Below are 20488 nucleotides of genomic sequence, written 5' to 3'. Positions count from 1 at the left end.
CAACATGTTTGAGAGAAAGGAGGACAAAGATCTGTTTCAGGGTGTGTCGCCTACACAGCTGGATCAGATTGAGAAGGGACTGCTGTGAGAAAACTATCCCTCGGAAGTAGGGTAGGGGAGCACTCAAAGAATCCACGCCTTGAATTTGTTGTTATTTTCACAAGTTCCAACGCTCAGGCAGAAGCTTTGGCTCTGCTCTGTTCCCTTCTCAGGCACTAGGTTAGAGCCATATAATTGTCTGTATTTGCAGTACTCCTCTGTGTCAAAGGCTCTGCCCTTCAGGTGCGAGTCACCGCCACAGTCCTGCTCCACCACTGCTACCACCATCATTGAACCCATTGTCAGACTCAGCCACTGCAATTTTGGAGATTATTTATGGAGTATCCTAGTGAGTTACACTGAGCAGTTCTCTGTTACTCACTATATTATTTAGAGGCCATCATTTGAAGAAGCACACTGCTGTATACTCGTTTTCATTTGACCACCTTCTCCTTGTACAGTAACTTAAGGAGCTGGATACTTATTGCTACTACGTTCATCAAGGATAAACCTGGAAGAATAAAGCAATGGGGGGGAGGGGGTCTGTGACATCATTTGGTCACAGCTTTTTTGTTCTATACAATGAGAATTAATTCCTACGGCCAGGCTCTTCAGGAGTGCATTGAATCATTGCAAAAAGATGGAGAGACACTGCTCTAGAGTCCGCAGGGGCATGCTGTCCACGTAACTGAGAACAGCAGCTGCCAAAGAAACCACCATTCGCTGAACCGCTGCGCTCTTGTTCCTAATGAATGCTGGTTTTGAGCGGCCAGCAGCATCACAGAGGTTGAAACACCTACAGAGTGTTTGGGGTGCAGAAAGAGCCTTCCCGGCCCCGCTCCGCAGAGCCCGGCGGCGCGGGCGGCCCCGCCCCGCCCCCGGCCGCGCCCCGCCGCGCCCCTGAGGCGCCGGCATGCAACGGCGGCGCGGGCGGGCGCGCGGCCCCTCCCGCTCGCCCCGCCCCCTCCAACGGCTGCGGCGCGCGCCGCGAGAGGCGCCGCCGCCAGGCGGAAACCGCCTCTGTTGCCGTGGCAGCGGCCAACCGGCGCGGAGGAGGCCGCCCGCCGGCGCCGCGGGGCCGTGCTGGGGCTCCTCTCAAGTGCGCTGTCCGAGCTCAGTCGGGAGGTCCTTCTGAAGGGAATTCTTCACTGGAAACTTCCTTATTGTAGAAGTTCCACTTACTAAGATACCTGCAGGCCTTAGGAGAGAAATGAGTACACCTAAAATACGCTGGGGTTCTTTGGGGCACAGGAATTCCTTTATGCTGCTCAGTTCTTGTTATAACCTTACTATAGACAAACTAAAAACAGGCAGGACAAGGTGGGGCCCCGGGTGGACCACCTCCCTTGTGCCTCACAGAGCCTCCATTCCATGCCTCGCACCTCACAGAGCCCTGTGTGCCTTACTTCACCTGGGAGCAGAGCTGCAGAGTACATAGGGAAAACATGCAAAAGGACAGAGGGAGCCTCCTGTTGAGCCACCAAGTTGGAGAGGAGACCCCTCGCTTTGGGGAACGCTCTTTTGGCAGTCTCCAGGCAGCTGGACCCCACCCCATTCTCAGACTCAGCCAGCAGTTTATGTGTAACCCAAAACCAAACCCGGCAACACAGTAATCTCTGTCTAGTCCCCTCTTAGATTCTCCTGTATTCAGGTCATAGGGCTGGCCAACAGATTCTGAACTGAGCTTCATTATTCCAGAAGGTTCAGGGGCAGCAGTCTTCACATGCTTTAGGAGCCTACAGTCCACTCTCTGCCAGTGCCCCAGCAGGGATTTCAAGAGGTCCCTTGCCTCTCCGTTGGTGCCAGGCTTTGGCGAAGAGTGGCCTGTGGTCCTCTAAAAGAAGGCGAGATGGGTACAGTCTGAGTCACTGCATCAAGTTGTCCAGTAAATTCATCATACTTTTGGCTTGGTCAGAACAGAAGCTTTACCTACTATGGCTAGCTATAGGAAAGGGCACCTGGCCGCAATGGTGACAATAGGGCTCACCAATATGGTCTCTGCTTACGAGAGAAGAATAAGGCTTTTCAGGTGCCTTCTTCCTTCTCTGAGAAGCTTCTTGGGCAAGCAAAGGTCACAAGCACAAACTTTACTTTTAAGGAAAGGTTGTGCTTCAAGAATAGTTGCATCCAATTTAAGTGGTAATGAACTAAGAGGGAAGAGGCCTTAGCTAAGGCTGCCCTTTAAAAAACAAACCAACCAACCCACCCCAAACAGTAAACAGTAAATAAAACCTTGGAATGTGTTATGTAGTCTGTATATAAACTGAACCAACCACAGCCTTCCTAGACGCATCCTGCCTTCTCGAACAACGTCCCTACATTTCTCCCAGGTTATCTGTCCCTGCTTCCACCTTCTGTATAATTCCTGCTTCTGTTTGAGTTTTGCCAGGAGATCCTTTTTCATCCATGCAGGCCTCCTGTCCCCTTTGCTTGACTTCTTGCTCTTTGGGACAGACCATTCCTGAGCTGGGAGGAGGTGATCTTTGAATATCATCCAGCTTTCTTTGACCCCTCTTCCTTCCAGGCCCCTGTGCCATGGGGTTCTTCCAAGCAGGTCCCTGAAGAGGCCAAAGCCTGCTCTCCTGAAGTCCAGGGTTGCGATGCTGCTTTTTGCTCTGCTCCCTGCTTGCAGGATCCTGAATTCCACCACGTCATGGTCACTGCAGGCAAGGTTGCTTCCAACCTTCTAAGCAGCACTCTAACCAGCCCTTCCCTGCCTGTAAATTTGAGGTCCCACAGAGTGCCTCTCCCCATTGGCTTCTCCATCACCTGTATCAGGAAGTTCCTTTGATGCTCTCCAGGCACCCCTGGATTGCTTGTGCCTTGCTAAGTTGTCTCTCCCACATATCTTGGGGTGAGAATCCCCCATGAGGACCAGGGCCTGTGAATGTGGGGCTACTGCCAGCTGTCTGTAGAAGGCCTCATCTACTTCTTCCTGATCAGGTGTCCTCTACAAACACACATCATTTGGGTGATGCTAGCAACAGTGTCACCCATATTAGTATGCCCCATAAGCTCTCAGTCAGCCTATCATCCACCCCTAGGCAGAGCTCCGTACATTCCAGCTGCTCTCTCACATATATCGTGAGTCCCCCTCAACCTTTCTGGCTGGGACTTCCCAAGGAGCATGTACCCATCCAATACAGCATTCCAGTTGTGCGAGCTAGCCCCCTATGTCTCCATACTCACAGTGTGGTCACACCCCTGCAAGTGGACACAGATTTACTTCCAATTCCGTGTGCATTTGGGGGCAGGCACTTCAGAGGGGCATCCAAAGGTGCCAGTTTCCCAGAAGGGGTACAAGAGGTTTCCCCGTAGGCCTGTCTTGTAGGCACTTCCTTGCCTGCATGCAAATACTTGAGGTACCCCCACTTAAGCACTGTTTTGTTGATTGTGCGATCCCTGTAACTCTCACCTTCCTCTGTCATTCCTAACTTAAAGCTCTCCTTAGAAGGTGGGCCAGCCTGTTGGCAAAGACGCATGTGCCCTGCTTAGCGAGGTGGATCCCATCTCCCAAGGAGATGTTGCTTTTCAAACAGGGTCCCATGGCCATAGAACCCCAAACCCTGCAACTGATACCAGCTGGACAGCTAATTGTTGACTTGCAGGATCCATCCACTCCTCCTCACATCTTTTCTCCCTCACTGGCAGGATTGAGGAGAAAGCCGCCTGAGCCCCCATATGCCTGACCACCACCCCCAGAGCTCTGTAGCCATGTTTGATGGATTCCAAGTTGCCCTGCTCAGTATCGTTGTTGCCCACAAGGAAGAGCAGCAGCAGACAATAGTCAGGAGGGCAGGGAAGCTTTGGCAGGCTCTTCACAACATCCTGGATCCAAGCCCCCAGCAAGCAGCTAACCTCTCTAGGCAGGGGGTCAGGTCAGTAGATGGGTGCTTCTGTTCTCTGCAGCATGATGTCACCCACTACTGTCCCTGGCCACTTCCTCCAGATGCCCCTGCATGGCATAGGGTCCCTCAGCCCAGATGCTTCTGCTGAAAGCATGCCCAGCTCCTTCTCAGCTTTGAGGGCAGCAAACTCATTCAGTAACTGCAAGCCTTCAGAAAGAGCAGGAGCTTTCCTTCCAGTGCAAGAAGTCACTAGCTTCCACCCTTCCCCTTCCTTGGTGTTATGACTTACCATCCTGCAAGGCGTGGGCTCCACCTGCATCACTGCGGTGGAGGCTCTTGAAGCTGGAGGGTCTCCTGAGACTAGTCCTGTCTATTGTTCACCCTCTCTGACTCTGTGCAGCCTGCTGATTTCCTTCTGTAGCTCCTTTACCTGGCAACACAACTCTTCAACAGCAGGGAAGATGACTATCAGCCCCAGCCTCCCTGAGAGGCCCCGGGACTTCCTGCAGCCTGAGAGTTGCAGAGCTGCATCCACCGTTGGATAGTCTGTCCTCATGGAAGCCTCTGACATGACAGAGACAGCAACTCCAACAGCTACTGGGGAGCACACCCTGGGGCATGTCACAGCCATATCTGAGAACATGTATGCTGGTCCAAACAGAGATGGGAACACCTGCTTTGCCCACTACTACACAAAATGCTGCATCTGTTGGCTGCCCTTAGGAGCTTCACTCTAGGCCTGGCTCTTATATAGGCCTCTGCCTAGCACTGGCTAAAAGGGAGCTTGACCCTGCCTCATAGAGAGTCAGCTGGAACAAAGGCCCCAACACCCTCTGGTCAGGAGCAACCGATAGAGCTTGTTAACAGCAGCTGGAATGTCCTGGGACGAGTTAAGCTGTCCTTACCTAGCTCTCCTTAGCTATTAGCTGCAGACACCCTCTATTTCCTCAGAGAGTTCCCAGAAATCCCCCCCTGCTTCCGCCTCCAAAGATGTTCTCAGAAGATCTAAGCAGAGCCCAGAAACTGCTGTGCAAACTAGAGCTATCCTGAGGGCTGAGGTGGGGATGTCTGTTTGCACTTGTGCCTGTCAGGTGTGCCCTAGGGCAAGAAGGAGCAGGATGAGACTCTGTGGCCACAGGGGGGTGAGCACTGTTGGGGTTTGGTGAGTGCTAGTGCAGGCATGGCTCTGTCTGGGTGAGGCCATGTGTGGGCTGTATGTATGTGTGACTATGCCTTTCTGCAATGCCCAGAGCATGCCACTCCTGGCTGGAGCTGCAGATGGGAACAGCAGCATCCGCATCTGTGGGACTGAGATGGAGAAGGCTCCTGGGTGTGGGAGCACCTTGATTTTAGACTTAGCAGCCAGGGAAGGAAGAATACCCTGGGCCTGAAGTCCTCTGGCTTTGGCCACTGTGAGCAGCAGCCCTGGCCCAGGCTGGAGAGCGTGTGGCTACGGTCAGGGTTTGATGCCTGGTGGTGTGAAATTTCTCTCTGCCAGTGTCAGTCCACCCTTACTGGAGAAATGTGACCCTTGCAGGGTGGTTTTCTTGTACCTACTGCCTTCCCATTTCTCAGGTTGCTGGCCTGAGATGCTAGCTATGACTTGAGGGCTAAGGATCAGGGAAAACATTTGCTTTGTGACTAGTCTTTTGCATATGTTATTTGATGCCATCCTCTCTGCCAGGCTGGGGAGACTTTCCCTAAGCCTGGGGCTGGGATTCACCACAACCTTGGCAATGTTAGTAAGTGAAATGGTAGCTCAGTGTCTTCAACCAAATCAGGGAGGTCTGGTTGGGCACAAGGGGAAAGAATCCTTCCAGCACTGGGGAGAGGGGCTGAAGCAGTGGCATTGCCAACCTGGTGGGTGAGCGGGGCCAGAGGGCGCAGGCCAGGACCGACCCTGCAGCCAGCCTGGCTCGTGCCTCAGTCCTGGCTGCCCTGGGCTGCGGAGGAGCCTCCCAAAGAGGCAGCGGGGTTGCTGGCTGCTCTGGGAGCTGCAGCTGCCTGGCAGGCTGGGACAGAGCGATTTCTTCTCTCCCTTAGCCTCCCTGTGCCCTGGCGATGGCCAGGGTGGGCTGGGGAGGGTGGCTGGTGCTCACCAGAGATTTGTCTTCAGTGGTCTGCATATGCACATGAAGTCTCCCCATGCTGAGAGCTGGGTAGTCTGGGGAGCTGCCCTGGGCTCCACCATGTCTGTCTTTGCTATTGCCAGTGACTCGTAGAGGAGCTGGTTGTTGCTGCCTGGGCTGGGCTGGCGCAGAGAGATGGCTCCATAGCTATTAGCTCCTGCGAGGCCGACTCAGGAGCAGCTGTGTAAGCAGGATGGAGTTGCAGCAGCTGATGCCTTAGTTCCTCCAGCCCCTTGTTAGCTCGGGGGGGGGGGGGGGGGGGGGAATGTGCCCATCGCTGAGTCTCCCTTAGTGCCCGCTGTGCATTGGTTTCCCCCAAGTTCTTGTCCTCGCTTGCTGATGAGGGGCTTTACTTTAGGCCAGGCAATGCTGTGTCACTACAATGAGGCCTTGTCATGCTGTTGTGTTGCTACCTGTGTGTGCAGGCAAGAAGGGCAGTAAAGCAGTGCAAGACAGGAGCAGGGGCCTGGAGTCACGGGGGAATCCATCCTTACGGGCAGTCGCACCTCAATGGTGCCAGGCCCAGGGAAAGCTGACCTGGCAGCAGGAGCATGGAGCAGAAATGTTCAGAAGCCCCCTCCCGCCTCAGCTGCTCAGTGCTTCTATCACTCAGCAGGGGTACCTCTCCCAGTGTGCCTGGCTTCAGGGGCATTGGCTGCGCCAGTCTGTGTCTTGAGAGGTTGCTGACACCAAGTAACAGGGGAAACAGCTCCCCCAGCTTTTATTGCAAGCACAAATTGGCCATAGCCTAAAGAGTGTTTGCGCGCACGTCCCGGTGTGTGGCATGTTTGTCCTTGAAGGCCCCTGTGTCTGGCAGCATTGTTGGGTCTCTCAAATGGCTGGAGGCAGTATTTGTGTCACCCCCGGGACAGAGCATGGCTCTAGCTGCACGACTTGGCTGGCAGGTCCTCCTCCTTCCTGCGTGCAGGAAGTAGCATGTGCTGTGGTGCGAGCCGAATGCCTCCGGTGTGGTGGCGTGCATCCACGTTGTTCTCCCTCCTTGTACTCTGCGTCCACAGGACCAGCCGCAATGTCAGCGGAGCCGCCAGCACTCGCCTCCCGGCCCCATCGCTCTCGCTGCCCCGTGAGACAGCTGCAGGTGAAGGCTCTGCGCAGAGCCCGAAGTGGCGTCTCGAGGAGCGAGGGCCTGGGAGCCAGTGGGTGTGGGAGGGCGGCGGTGGCTGTGGGGGGAAGGAGAGCTGTGGGTGAGGGGCTGCGCGAGCACAGGGCGAGCACCTGCTGCCCCCCCCACCAAGGGCTTTCCCGAGAGGTCATGGCTTAGTGCTGCCGACCTCAGTGCCCCTTGCTGGGCCGGGCTGGGTCTTCTGCCCCCAGAACAGCTCTCGACTCACGTACGTACCTGGGTCACCCTCTGGGGAGTCTCTGGAGGAGGAGGAATTTGCCTCGTCTTTGTGCTCAGAGGGAACATGCAGGGGGAGAGCAAAATCCCACAGGTGAGTGCCATCCCCTAATGAGGTGTCAACAGGGGAAAATAGTACACAGTGTGGGGATGCTGCAAATGGCCCTGAGTCCCTTTGATGGTCAGTGCCAGCCACCTGCTCCTTGCTCACCTGGTGTGGACAGCCTCCATGCGAGGGCGAAGCTGCTGGTCCTCCTTCTGAGGAGCCTGACGTGTGGAGGAGCATGCTGGTCCCCTCTTGCTGAGAGCCTCCGGCCAAGGGTGGATCTTCTGCCTCGGCTCCTGCGGCCACTGCCTGGGGGAGAGGCGCGCTCTGCGGGTTGCCATCTGCTTCTCCGTCAGCGTCTGTGGCCTCGCTGTCGCGCAGGTGTCTCCACGGCACGAGCCTCTGGCAGCTTGGCCGGACCCAGATCGTGTGGACAGAGGCAGATTCCTCCAGCTGCTGCTGTTCTGGCAGGTCTCTGTCCACCTCCTGCTGCCCTGCTTCCTCCTGTGCTTCCCCCGGTGCTGCTGTGGCTCTGGTTCCTGCTGCTTCCTCCCACTCATTTAAAAACTGTTGCTGTGGGGACCGTCCTAGCCCTGGCCTTCTGTGCCTGCCCAGGAAAGCTGGCACGCTCGCCGCCATGAGCAGGGGGAGCAGGTCCTTGCTGAGGTGCCACGGCTGCACCTTTGGCACGTGGCGCCGTTTGCTGCTGGTCTCTGCTTGGCAGGGGCGTTGAACTGAGCACGTGTGGCAACGGCCCCTGCGGCGCAGCCACGCTGAGCTCCTCTGCAGCACCATCCGCCTGGGGCAGTGTCAGAGGGCTCTCCTGCTCATATCCCCGGCCGGCTGCAAGGCTGCCGAGACAAGCAAGTCGACCGCATGCTCCAGGGAGGCGGCGGATGGTGAGGGGCTGTGTCATGCAAGGCCTGGGCTGTCAGCCCTCTCTGCGATGTCCATGTCGTGAAGGAGAGGCTGGGCTGGGGCTCTCGCTGCTGGTGAGTCCAGCTGCCCCTGCTACATCTCTGCCGCTGGTCTCCAAGCACAGGCGATCATCCGTGGTAGGAGACGCTCCTTCCACCTGCGATGTCCCAACAAGCGGCCCTTGCAGTCCAGGAGGCTGCAGGTCTGTGCTCTCGGATGCTGAGGACTCACTGATGACCGAGTTGCATCTGTGCACCCTCACGTCTGGAGCCTGTGGCAGACTTGGCAGCACAGGGTAGCTTGGCCAGGGCTTGTTGCACTCCGTGGAGGCTGGGCCACCTGGGCTTGCTCCTTCAGCAGCGCTCTGGGCTTCCAGGAGAAAGAGGTGTCCTGAAGGCTGCTGGCTGAGCGGGGGAAGAGTGATCCTACTGCCGTGGCCTTGTGATGGCCTTGGTGTTGCCAGTGCTGCTCTGGAAGAGCTAGGCCTGGCCTCAGGTACGGCGGGGAAACCCTCTTGCCTTGACGCAGTGACAGCAGAAGCATCCTGCCTGGGTAACTGCAAGGAAGTGCCGCTTCCAGGAGGGAGGTTTTGCTGGTGTTGTCATCAGCAAAGTCCTCTGCAGACCGCTGGAGCTCCTGGAGCCTGCCTCTGGCAGAGCATCCTGATGATGCTGGCAGAGGGGGCAGCTTGACTTGGCTTGTAGACGCTGCCGTTTGACCTCTGTCCATGCGCAGGGACGCGTCTGCCTGGGTTGCCGCCTTGGCGGGGAGAGGCGGCAAGGATGGCAGAGGCAGCAGCTCTGCTCCTGAGGAACTGCTGCGGGGCAGAGCCTCCCCGTGCTCCACACTGCCCGTCTGCAACAGAAGCCCAGGAGAAAGGCCCAGTTACCATGGGTGGGGAGTCCTCCCGCACCCTCCCTGCTTCCCGGCTGGCAAACCTCCCTGCTGGGAGCCCCAGTGGCAGCGCTCAGCCCCGCGGGCGGGCGGCCGCCGCCCTGCTCCCAGCCGGCACCTGGGGAGGGGGCTGGTCGCTGCTGGGCAAGGGAGAGGCGAAGGCAGTGCCCCCGGAGAGCCCAGTGCCGAGCCCTGGCAGCGCCGCGCCGAGGCGGCGGTCGGCCTGCCGGGGGACAGGGACCCGCTGTCGCCTCCCGGCACCTGCCGCCGGCTTCTCGGCAGCTCCGGGCAGTCGGGAAGCGGCTCTGCCCGCGGGTCTGGGCAGCTCCGTACCTTTGCGCTGCCGTCCTCGGGGTGCCGTGAGCTCTCTGGGCAGGGGAGCGGAGGCAGGCTGTCCCTCCGGGGGGACAAAGCCGAGCTCTGGCTCCGCTGTGTCACTGCGGTCCACCTGCGGGGAGAAGGAGGTGTGTGATGGAAGCGGTTGGGGTGCCACAAGCGGCCCCTGAAGCGCAGGAGACACCAGCCCCGCTTCGAAGGGCCCCGAGGAAAGGCCCCGTTGCCGCAGGAGCTCCGGGCTGGCCGTCTCGCAGCACCTCCCCTTCCCCACCGTCCTCGCGCTCGGCTCGCGCGCCCCACGCCTGCTGCCTCCCTGCGTCCAGCTCCACGGTTCACCTCGCCGCATTCCCGCGTGCTGGGGCGCCCGTCTGCGGCCTGGGAACAGGGGTTCACCTTCTGCTCCACTGGCATCTCCGAATTCGCTGCCGGACACCACTCACGCCGGCACCGTGAGGAGCTGCTCCCTCCTGACGGAGTCGCTCTTCTCAGACTGGGAGACCCCCATCACAAAGCCCTGCCAGTCGCTGTGGGGACCGGATGGCCTTGTGTGCGCGGTCATCCATGGGGACACCCCATCCCTGTGTCCTTGTCTCCAGCCCTCTGGGCCCACTTCCTGAGTCTAGAGAAAAACAGCCTTCTGGGCTTGGCCAGGCCAGTCTGTGCCTGCTGCCCGCGAATTGCTCTGGACTTACATGTCTACCTAGGTCAACCTGTGCTGTGTCTCTGAATTGAAAAAGAAACATTATGTGTTTAAAGCACTGGAAACTGCCCTCACAGGAAGAGGAGGGCCTTGCAGAGTAATGCAGCACAGGCAGGACAGATCTAATAAGTGAATAATTAGAAATCTAAAGATTCCTCCTTTCACCTTAGAACTTGAGAAGGCATGCTGTAAAAATGATCAGTAAGGCACCAAAAATGACTTAAAAGAAACTAAAACAGGGATTAAAAATGCACAAATGCCATAATATGACCACAAACCCCACTGCATTTAGCAATGAGACCCATCCTAGCCAGGGATCTATCTCTTCTTCCAAGGTGACCTACCGTGTCCTCTGTTGCCATACTAGGAGTATTTATGTTACCTGCTGCATTCTGCTAGAGCTGACTTGTATATGTACCCTCTCCAAATACATGCTTCTTCACCTGGTTTCAGCCTTGTCAACACTCCTTTTTCCTCTTCCAGTCATTATAGAATATTTATATACAGGAACCAGTTTTTCATCTGCTTCTCAGATCCACATTAACTACCAATAATACAAGTCTCCTGCAGACTAGTAAGATGTGACACATTGTCTCTGATAGTCAAATTCTTACCTGTCAGCAGGAAGCTCTTGCACCAGTGCTTCAATCTCACAGAAGGCAGAATAATTAATAGCTGCCTGTGTGACCCACTCCAGACTGCTTGACTTCCATCACCTACAGGTGAGCGAGAGTTATCTGAGTCCTGACTACCTCCCTCCTGCCTGAATGTGTGGCTGGGGTCATCAGGGTATCATTCCTGATCACAGCATCACCCCCACTACACTGCTTGCATCAACAGGGGAGAAACAGCATCTGTACGTGATGAGGCTTCGTGCCCGCTGTGGATCTGCTACGTGAAAACAGCACTGCACACCCTACTGTTGCTGAGTGCAGGTTCTGGGGCAGCAGGGATATGTTCTCAGGGAAAAGCACAACGCAGCCAAATTCAGTAAGTTAGTTCTCTAATTTAGGGAAACCACTCACTTCTCCAATAGCTAGTGTGCCTTCTAAGTCCTTTCTTTCAAGAAAAGGCAGTAGAAGAGGATTCTTCCTACCACAGCCTCATTGCAGATGTCAACTTTCATGATCCCCAGTGTTTCTCAGGAATGGAACGCTGGAAGTGGAACAGGTTGCCCAGAGAGGTTGTGGAGTCTCCTTCTGTGGAGATATTCAAAGCCTGCCTGGATGCAACCCTGTCTAACATGCTCTAGGTGACCCTGCTTGAGCAAGGAGGTTGGACTAGATGATCTCCAGAGGTACTTTCCAAGCTTACCGATTCTATGAATAAACCCCTAGTCACAGTTACAATGGAGTAACAGTGCTGCAGTGGGTCACATCTGGATTGAACCATGCTGAGATCACCATCCACATCCACCTTCTATTGGTCCTAGTCAGGCACCATTTGGTCCTGGTTGGTACAATCCTCCACCTCAGGCCCTCCCAGACTTACTGTGGAAGAACAGGATGAAGCTGAGCATCCAGCAGTGTGGGAAAGAGCCTGTATCTCCTTACCTTGGAAGATGGTCACATCAGTGATAATTAAGAGGGAAGCTGCTGATTATAGATGTCCATAGGACATAGAAAGGAGCTGAAAGCCTATGCAGGGTATTTTCCTCTCTCAAGAGGAAGACTCACAGCTCAGAGGACAGCAATGATGAGACGGAACAACACTTTGACATCTCCATTGACCTACTGGACTTTTTCTGGATGGGTGGGGGGAAACTGAAGTTCTCCAAAACAGCACTGCAGCTCATTGAGTTATTATTATAAACCTGAGGGCCCCCCCCCCAATACCTGGAGAGAAACAGTCCATAAACATGCAGGAATCGGTATCTTCTCCCTTTCTTTAGGGATCAGAATTTGAGCAGATAAGCATATGAAATACAATTTCCTCATTTTACAGTTGCAGATATGTAATACATTCAGTTTATCTTCCTCAGTACACGAGAGGATGCATGGGAGTTGTTTCCTGTCTCAGAAATGTCCTGAAATTGCTCTTATTGAGGATATTTAAAAAAAAGATTGATTAAAAAAAAAACAAAACACATTGATAAGGCTTTATGGAGCCCAGATGTCATCACCAGCCCATTTCTGCAGGACATGGCACATGTCTCAGTCAAGAGAGATGGGGAAAAAACAATAGCAGTATTTTCAGTTCAGACAGTGTGTAGTATAGTCTCTTTTCATAGTGAAAGTACTGTGCATTTGGTATCCTGTATTCTAGTTAGTTTTTCTCACTGAGAAATCCTATAGATATGTCTTTCCCAAATTATTTGTGATTGCCATAAGACTCCCTTCTCTGGTCAGGAAGAGTTCCCAGAACTGCATGCACACTGGCCAGCATCTGCAGACTCTCAGATGTTTTAGGGGAAAAAGGGAACTTTGTATTTATGGTAGCACAAGTTATTCATTCCAGCTTATTCCAGTTTCCACTCTCCCTGCCCATGACATGGGCAGAGTCACCAGGCCAGAGTGGGACACATGCAGCGTCTGCAGGAGCGGAGCCAGCATCAGAGGTGAAGGTGTGCTGTTCACCTCAATGAGTTGTCTGGTTGATGTTATAGTGTCTCAGGTAGGTCATAGGGCCTAATGCTAGACACTCCCTCAGTCTCTGTCCGAGATGATCATAGCCCAGACAGTCCATTGTGTTAGTCAGTGTTTCTGCCAACTGACATTTACAGACAGGCGTTCAACTTCTGGCATTACTACGGGCTGTGTCTGGTCACTGCCAATCACCGCATAAACTGTGGATATATCTCTTCTCAGCTTGTTCTCCATGTGGGATTCATCGTGACTAGGGGACTAGATAAATACAGATAAATGGAAAAAAAAGATGAAAGTTTTCTCCAGAAGGGTCAGTACAGATTAGAAAAGGATAGGGAGAATTTGTCCCTTGCTGGAAATGACAGCAGTGGAAAAAGTACAGATGTGCATCATCCCGTGCCTTGGACACAGCAGGGCCCCAACAACTGTTTTCTAACACCACCATGGAATAAGTGTTAAATAAATAGTAAAAACAAGAGCATGAATTTAGAATTCACCTACAGTTCTGAGCAACTCAGGACTCCTGCTTGCTTTTCTGGTTCTGGTTCCTTGCTCCAGCAGGCATTGAAATTTGCCATATAAGACCTGTATCTCAGCAGCAAGGCTGACTTGAGCTTTCAAGCTCTTTTTCTCCCTGAGCATCCCTTGGGATGGGAGGCCTGCAGCCGTTGCTCTGAGACCAAAGCCAGAAAAAGTCAGTTTCAGCAAAGCATTTCAAATGCTAGCCAAAAATCCAATCTTTCCCCATTTTCCTGTCAGGTTCCTCTGCTCACGTATTTTGATGCCGAAAACTGTTCATAGCCATGGATGCATTCTCCTGAATAGACCACTTTGCATAGATGACACTTGCCCCTGTGCATTCACATACATAAGCTGTGGCAAGAGCTGCCTAGATCATTCTCTGACCTGACTTAGTCTCTTACTGCCTGGTCCTATCCCACTGCTTTACTCATGTTAATGGTTTCCACCAGCAAAACTTTTATGGAAAAACTTCTAAGGTTAGCCCTCAAAAAGGGCAAAGCTGGACTTGCCTTCCCTCAACAGACAGCTGCTCCCAGGCAGCACGTGAGGCTCTGTACCTGGATTTGTGTTGCAACAGTTTCCTCCTGGAGGCAATAAAAAGAATCTAACCCCAAATTTTTGAAGAGAAATAATATAAAGAAATATAAGCCTAATATAAGTATAGCTGATAAATCATGATTCTAATAAATCATCAGCCTAAAATAAAGAATATTCCTGATGGCTGGCAGTTTTCCGGTAGCACAATGTCACTTTATACTTCAATATTCAGAAATCAATTTACAATTATTGATTCTAATAGCAACAGTCATCTACGTAACCCATATCATTTTCTTATTTCTTACTATACCTCTTGCTGCCTTATAACTCTAGATGTCTTCGGAAGAATTGCACCTGTAAGAGATTTATCAGTATTTGTTAACCATGTAAGATAGTTTGCATGACAAATGCAATTTCCTGTTTCTGCTTAACAATGCTTACATGATCTCTTTAAGACATCAGTGGGAGTGTTAGGTAACTTCAATGTGCAATGTTGTTTCAAACAACTTCAATGTTGTTTAAATTCAACATTTCTGTAAGGCTTCTTTAGAGTACAAACAGAAAATATTGTTTCAAAATCATTGCATCAGTATGATTGATCTGTCCCAGGAAGCCTTTAAGCAATAAAGCTTCCGGGAAACATGCATCTCCCTACATTCCCCCCCCCCCCAACCGCCTTGCTAAGCCTTTTTGTTTGGGAAGAGATAGACTGTCTTAATGCTAAGAAAAGAAAAGTCACACTCTGCATCTTATTAAGCTAGATTAAAAAAAAAAATCCCTTAAACACTCTGTGAGTTCGCCTCTATCTGAGATCTTGCCCAGTGGCTCGGAGAACCATATTTTAGAAGAGGCTGTCATGGGAAGAATCATTCTGAAAATAAGCAAAATATGAGCTGTGGTTATATTCCTTCTAAGGCTACAGTCACAGAACACAAAACAGATCCACTCACCAAAACGCCACTTGCAGTAGAGACTGAAAAACAGAAGGAACAAGATGAGACAGCCTCCAACAGTGTAGGTCGTTATTGCTTTTAGGTCTTGTACCACTGTGAAGAGACTCTATATGAGTGTGGTATAAAGCAGTAACTGTCATGGCTGAAATACCAAGAAGCCCCTTTAGTGAGGAAGGTGACAGTATGTCCTTGCCATCAGGGACAAGTTTAGCAGGTGACTGTTCAGTCAAGAGCACACAGTGTTTATGGGAAGCTTTCGACATGAAAAGCTGGATAGTCAGCACAAGTAGCAGACTGTTTCCATTTGCAGATCGGCCACGGAGTCTCGGCTTCCTGTTGCCTGCACCCTGAGGACATGCACCCTTTGGGGTCAACCCAAACCTTGCCAAGAGCTACGGGCACTCAGTACAGCAGAGCAGTGCCCAGGTCTCTTTAAGATGCACTGTGAAGCCCTGCTTGAGCTCCAGGGCACAGCACAGGCCAGGCAAGAGTCCAGACTTTTGCACCCCTACATGTACAGGCATGGTCACAGCCCACGCAGTCAGGAGGGCTTGGCATCCCACTGAGGCTCTCTTTGCAAAGAACTCTGTCAAATCAAACCTTATTCTCACTTGCATTGCACTAAACAAATACCTCCACTCCTGAGAACACACGTCCTAAGGATTTTCTTGCCAGGTTTGGAAAGTTTTCCTTCTCAAAAGTCAGCTTTAAGATATTTTGATTCCAGGGGGATGTTTGTCCTGTATGCAATATTTGCTTTCATCAAAAATGCTAATCTACCTTTTCATAGGAAAAAAAGTTTTGGGTGCCAGTGGGAGCTAAAGATTGATGCAGTTAATAGCAATTAACAACTGAAATCAGGGTGGGAAAGATGTACGTTAGCCCTGCTCACAACTCATTGAAAAGGAAAATGTCTATTGTCTACATTTGTGTGGTTGCATTAGGCCCACATTAGGCCCACACACAGTCAGAGAAGAGAAGCAATACACAGCAATAGTTATGTAAAGAATAATGCCAAACTAAGGGCAATATAGATAAATATTATGGGAACACAAGGCTGATCAGGACAACAAAATGGCTTTCGTGGCATAGACAGCTTCCATATCCAGGGTTTAATCTACAGTAGAGGGTTAGGATTCACCTGCTACAAAGAAGTCTTGTAGGAGGGTCACCTCTGAATCATCTGACTGTACAGAATAAATAAATATTCACTCTTCCCATTCTTGTTCCCACTTATATTTGGCCATGGTGCAGCTCAACCAGTGCTAACCAAGAATTGACAATATCTTCAGCTTACCACTTACAGGTATTGTCATCTTTAGAGGTAAAATGATGCCCGTAGACAGTTAAGGTGATCTGCCTGGTTTGGATCTGCTGTTTGAAGGTGATACTGTACACCCCGCTGTCACTGAGCTGCAGGTCCTGGAGCAGCAGGGATGCATTCTCAGGGAAAAGCGCAACGCGACCTCGGTATGCAGCATGTGAGAACTTCTTTGCAGAGCAGTGCTTGGGAGCTCCCTCAGCACTCAGGGAACAGTTCTGAACTGTGCAGGTGATGAGCGAGTCTGAGCAGTTACTGAACGTCCAGTGAAACGATAGTGGGAAGCAAGAGGAGTTCATAAATTTGTAGGAGACGGGCAGGAGTACCGACCTGCCAACAGTGCCATTGACTGAATCCTGAAGAATTTCAATGAGGATACCCAAGTTTCCTCCTGCAATGAATGGGAAGGGGCAAATCAGCAGTGTACCCTTCTGCAGATGCCTACCAACATTTCATGACTGTTCTCATCTGTCCCACAAAGGAAACAGTCTGTATAGTGTTATATTGAACAGCGCTCACTTCTCTAAAATAAGCATTTTTGCTCTGAGTATGAGATACTGGTGCTCCCCAAAACACATCTCAGACTAACAGTCCTCTCACTTTTTTAGTTTATACCAGTAACCATCCCAAAGGACATTCTGTCCCAGGACTCACTAAGATGGGAAACATTCAATGCCTTAGTGTACTGAGAATAGTAGCAGTCCCGATGAAGGCTGAGAAAGAAGACGGTTATTCAGAGATATGTTCTTGGAGTTATTAAAAAAAAACCCAGCAACAACAAACCCAGCACTCTTAAGATGAGTTATTCCCTTCCTAATCCATTCATTCACATTGTCTCCTGGGCACTGCTGGCTGACTACAGCATTTTGCAAATATCTTTTGCATTGTTGAATTTAACATCTCCTATAGTCTGTTTCCCTGGGAATGTGAGGAAGAGACATGCTTTTTAACCGCTGTGTATATACACTTGTGGATTCACTCAAGTCTTCAAGATGGTGAGGTCCTGACACTAAGTAAGGAGAAAGGAACAGCCAAAAATGTCGTCTTAGGTAGCAGAGCTCATTCTGCTGCCCCTTCTACCCCCAAAATCTTATGACGGGTGGAGAACATAGTCCTTATTAGATGGTGCCGAGAGACAGCCTGGAAAAGACACTGCCCCAGATCAGTTCTCTTTCTTCCTCCTTTGCCAAAGATGTCAGAACAAGGCAGCCAAGGCTGAACCCTGGGCATCCCATGGGTCCAAGCCAGCTGCTGCAACCTCAGCCCAAACTGATCTGCTGTCTCCAAACCTAGTCTCCCAGCATATCCTTTCAGAGAAGAAAGTTCATCTAAGATTAAGAGCAGCAGTGATACAGAGAAGAGATCTTTTTCCTCTGCACCACCCACAGTGAAGATGTTTCCCCAGAGAAAATTAAAATAACATTGACAGCAAAATCACTGTTTTACAGGCTGCAGTTACAGCCCAAAAAGCCCTATCTGCGCACCATCCCTATTCTTTTTCCTCTTGTGAAGGGAAAAAAGAGGACTTGAAACAACACAGTTGAGTGAAGAGATGTTTGGTGGCAGCTGGTTATACTCCCAAGGAGATTTCAGTTTTGTTCCCCTCACCCAAACTCACCAAGCAGCAGCAGGATGGAGCAGAAGGTCCAGCAGCTCCCAGCAGAGCCCATGTCTCCTCAGGGCCCGGGATGCAGCCACAGCAGAGATGGCTCAGTAGAAAAGCCTGTACAGTTTCTGAGCTCATCATCCAATTAAATAGCTCTGAAATGACGCCCCCAGCCCAGGAAGGAAGTAGCTGATGCTTTCAAGGGCTCAAGGTCTTCAAAGGTCTTTACTTACAAACTGAAAGAACTCAGGGTTTGTTTTTCGTCTGAAGTGGCTCCTTTAGCTGCTGAGCCCCTGAGTACACACTGGGGCATCCGCTCCTCAGTCAAGCATTTCAGCAGGAAGGCTGGGCATCTCTGTCAGGCAGCTGTGACACGTATTTTGAGTTACCTAAAGAGCTCAGTTTCGGGGTGGGATAAGCTGGAAGGAATAAGCTTCCTTCTCTTTCTTTTAGCTTGGAAACAGCAAACATGTTAAAGATATGATGGCATGTTTTCCCTTGCGAGGATCATCTAGTTATGGAGAAAGCAGTCTCCCTCTGGCCAGCATTCCTTGAAGCACTCTGGGTCACTAGGTTACTTGCCATGCAATATTTCACTTTTAAATTCCTTAAAGACGTACAAGCAAATAAAATCTTATGTGATTAATTAGGATGTTATCATCTTCTCTTTCCCTACTGACATTTCAAACTTAGAACAGTCTTTCAGCTCTGAGGTCAAGCAGTTTGTTTTGGAAGTAACATCATGAACTAATATCATTAAGAACTCAGTTCAAGCAGTCCTTCCCATCCTCAGGCCAAAACCTCATGAAATCCTGTAGAAACAGCACTGTGAAAGCCTCGTAGCCTAATCCTTGTGTGGTGAAAAGCAATGCGAAGAATGTGTGCAGGCTTTCCCTTTTGTCTTTGTCTTCCCTGGTGGCTTTTCTCAGGGTGATTGCCCTCATCAGATGGCTGCCTTCTGATGCAATTTGAAGTGTTATTAGCCCAACTTGTTATGGCTTTATATGTAATTTAAAAAAATTCATATTGTTTTTTCTTTACTTGATTGCATGCATCATCTACTTACCAAAGACATTCTTTTGCTTCCAGTAGCCGTCTTTATTCTATTGAACATGCCACATAGTTTGTAAGAAGAGCAGATGTTTGATGGTTGCTGGTATATGTTTTTATCTTAGTCTTTAAATTGTCTCAGTGTTAATATATGCATATTTAATCCTTTCAGCTATTCTTTCAAAGTAAGTTTATCTTTCAGGAATATATATAAAAATATGTATTTTAAAGAATTAATTATTAGAGATGATTTCTGTTACAGGTTCCCCCTACCTGTACATAGCACATCTATATTCAGGATAACCTCAGTGTATAGTTGGGTTTTGGATTAAGAACTTTGAGGTTTTCCTCTTGAGGATACACCTCAGGAAACTGTCCAAGTTAATACTTAGACTGACATCAGCAACATAAACATACTTGGGCAGATTCTTTTATTTTTTTCTGTGAAGAATTGGAGAGTGAAAATTTAGATACATATACTCCTTATTAGAAACCAGTACATATGTTTTTCTTTTTTAAATGAGAAATCTCACTACATTGCAGCTGTTCTGAAATCAAGCATCAGTTAGTTAAAGGATGCCTCTGTCACATCACTGAAAACGTACCAGTCCTTGCAAGTGGTATCACTCTGTCTTTGCTTCTGCGCTGCTCCCAGGAATAGTAGTGGACATCGGCAATCAAATATTTTTCACTGCACGGCTAAAATCAGATAGATGTTGCTCTCTTCACAAGTCCTTATGCTTTGTCAGATCACTGCCAAAGCCACCTTACTTGCTGTTGCGTGGTCAAACGGATGCTCAAGCACAGTGTGCTCTCTAATAATAGATTTCACCAGGGTTCACAAGAATCATGTCTCCTCTGACCTTTACTATTTCCTTCTGCAATTTTGTTGACACAAGGAGTCTTTTAGACCTCAAAAAATACAGCCTAAAAAAGGCTGAAGCTTTTCTTTTTTAGAAAGACTAAATGAAAATCAAAGAGATCAAATGACTTTTGGTCACGGACTGTGTGTAGAAGGCTTTTATTTTTCCAAAACCATTTCTTTCAAAGCAAGAAATAGGAACTAAGAATAGAAGATAAACTTGCAGCATCAAGTGTTGGCATCCTCCATGAACACTACGCAGCAGTAGGACAAAAATAGTGAAGCCATGTTTCTTAGTGCTACTCTATTGGCAGAGGAGTTTATTGTTGGCTACCACAGAGCCAAGTCATACATCATGTCCTTGTATAGCACTGAGTCAAGTTCTGCTACTGACTTATTTTGGTTCAGATGCTGCAGCCATTAAACACTAAAAGAGCTACACCTCCTGTCTAGCTGTGCTTATTTCTTAACTCAATGCAAACACAGTATCCTTACACCTCTCAGGTGTGAGCACTCCTTGAGTATCAGGATAAGCTCATGTCTCACACCCACCGCCAAACTGCATCCAAACCAGTATTTAACGGTTTTAATTGAAGAGGACAGCCTTTTGTTAAAGCTTCACTGCCATGATCTTTTGGGGTTACATTCGTAGAGTACACTGGAGAAGTTCATTTCATTCAGCACTAGTGCAACAAAGCATTTACTGTTTTAGCTACAGGAGAGTGAGAGCTCTAGGTCTGCAGAAGATTAGGCTATTCTCCTCTTCGCTTCCTATTAATTAG

The 20488-nt window shown here is 50.3% G+C and overlaps 2 protein-coding genes across 3 annotated transcripts; both read right to left on the bottom strand.

The window, feature by feature from the left end:
* Nucleotides 1-6710: 6710 nt before the first annotated feature.
* Nucleotides 6711-8824, bottom strand: LOC134145380 (uncharacterized). 2 transcript variants are annotated; one of them, XM_062584814.1, is made up of 3 exons: nt 7588-8824; nt 7377-7484; nt 6711-7197 (listed from the first exon to the last, which is right to left on the bottom strand). In XM_062584814.1, the coding sequence occupies exons 1-3, from the start codon at nt 8215-8217 to the stop codon at nt 6898-6900; spliced, it is 1038 nt and encodes a 345-aa protein (XP_062440798.1). In that variant the 5' UTR covers nt 8218-8824; the 3' UTR covers nt 6711-6897. The 2 variants fall into 2 exon arrangements, with proteins under 2 accessions (XP_062440798.1, XP_062440799.1); XM_062584815.1 differs by lacking the exon at nt 7377-7484.
* Nucleotides 8599-9981, bottom strand: LOC134145508 (uncharacterized). The gene is made up of 3 exons (XM_062585059.1): nt 9842-9981; nt 9568-9736; nt 8599-9195 (listed from the first exon to the last, which is right to left on the bottom strand). The coding sequence occupies exons 1-3, from the start codon at nt 9979-9981 to the stop codon at nt 8599-8601; spliced, it is 906 nt and encodes a 301-aa protein (XP_062441043.1).
* Nucleotides 9982-20488: the final 10507 nt, after the last annotated feature.

This window comes from Rhea pennata, chromosome 11 (genome assembly GCF_028389875.1).
Source record: "Rhea pennata isolate bPtePen1 chromosome 11, bPtePen1.pri, whole genome shotgun sequence".
NCBI classification, from domain to species: domain Eukaryota; kingdom Metazoa; phylum Chordata; class Aves; order Rheiformes; family Rheidae; genus Rhea; species Rhea pennata.
This window is presented reverse-complemented; position numbering and strand designations above follow the sequence as displayed.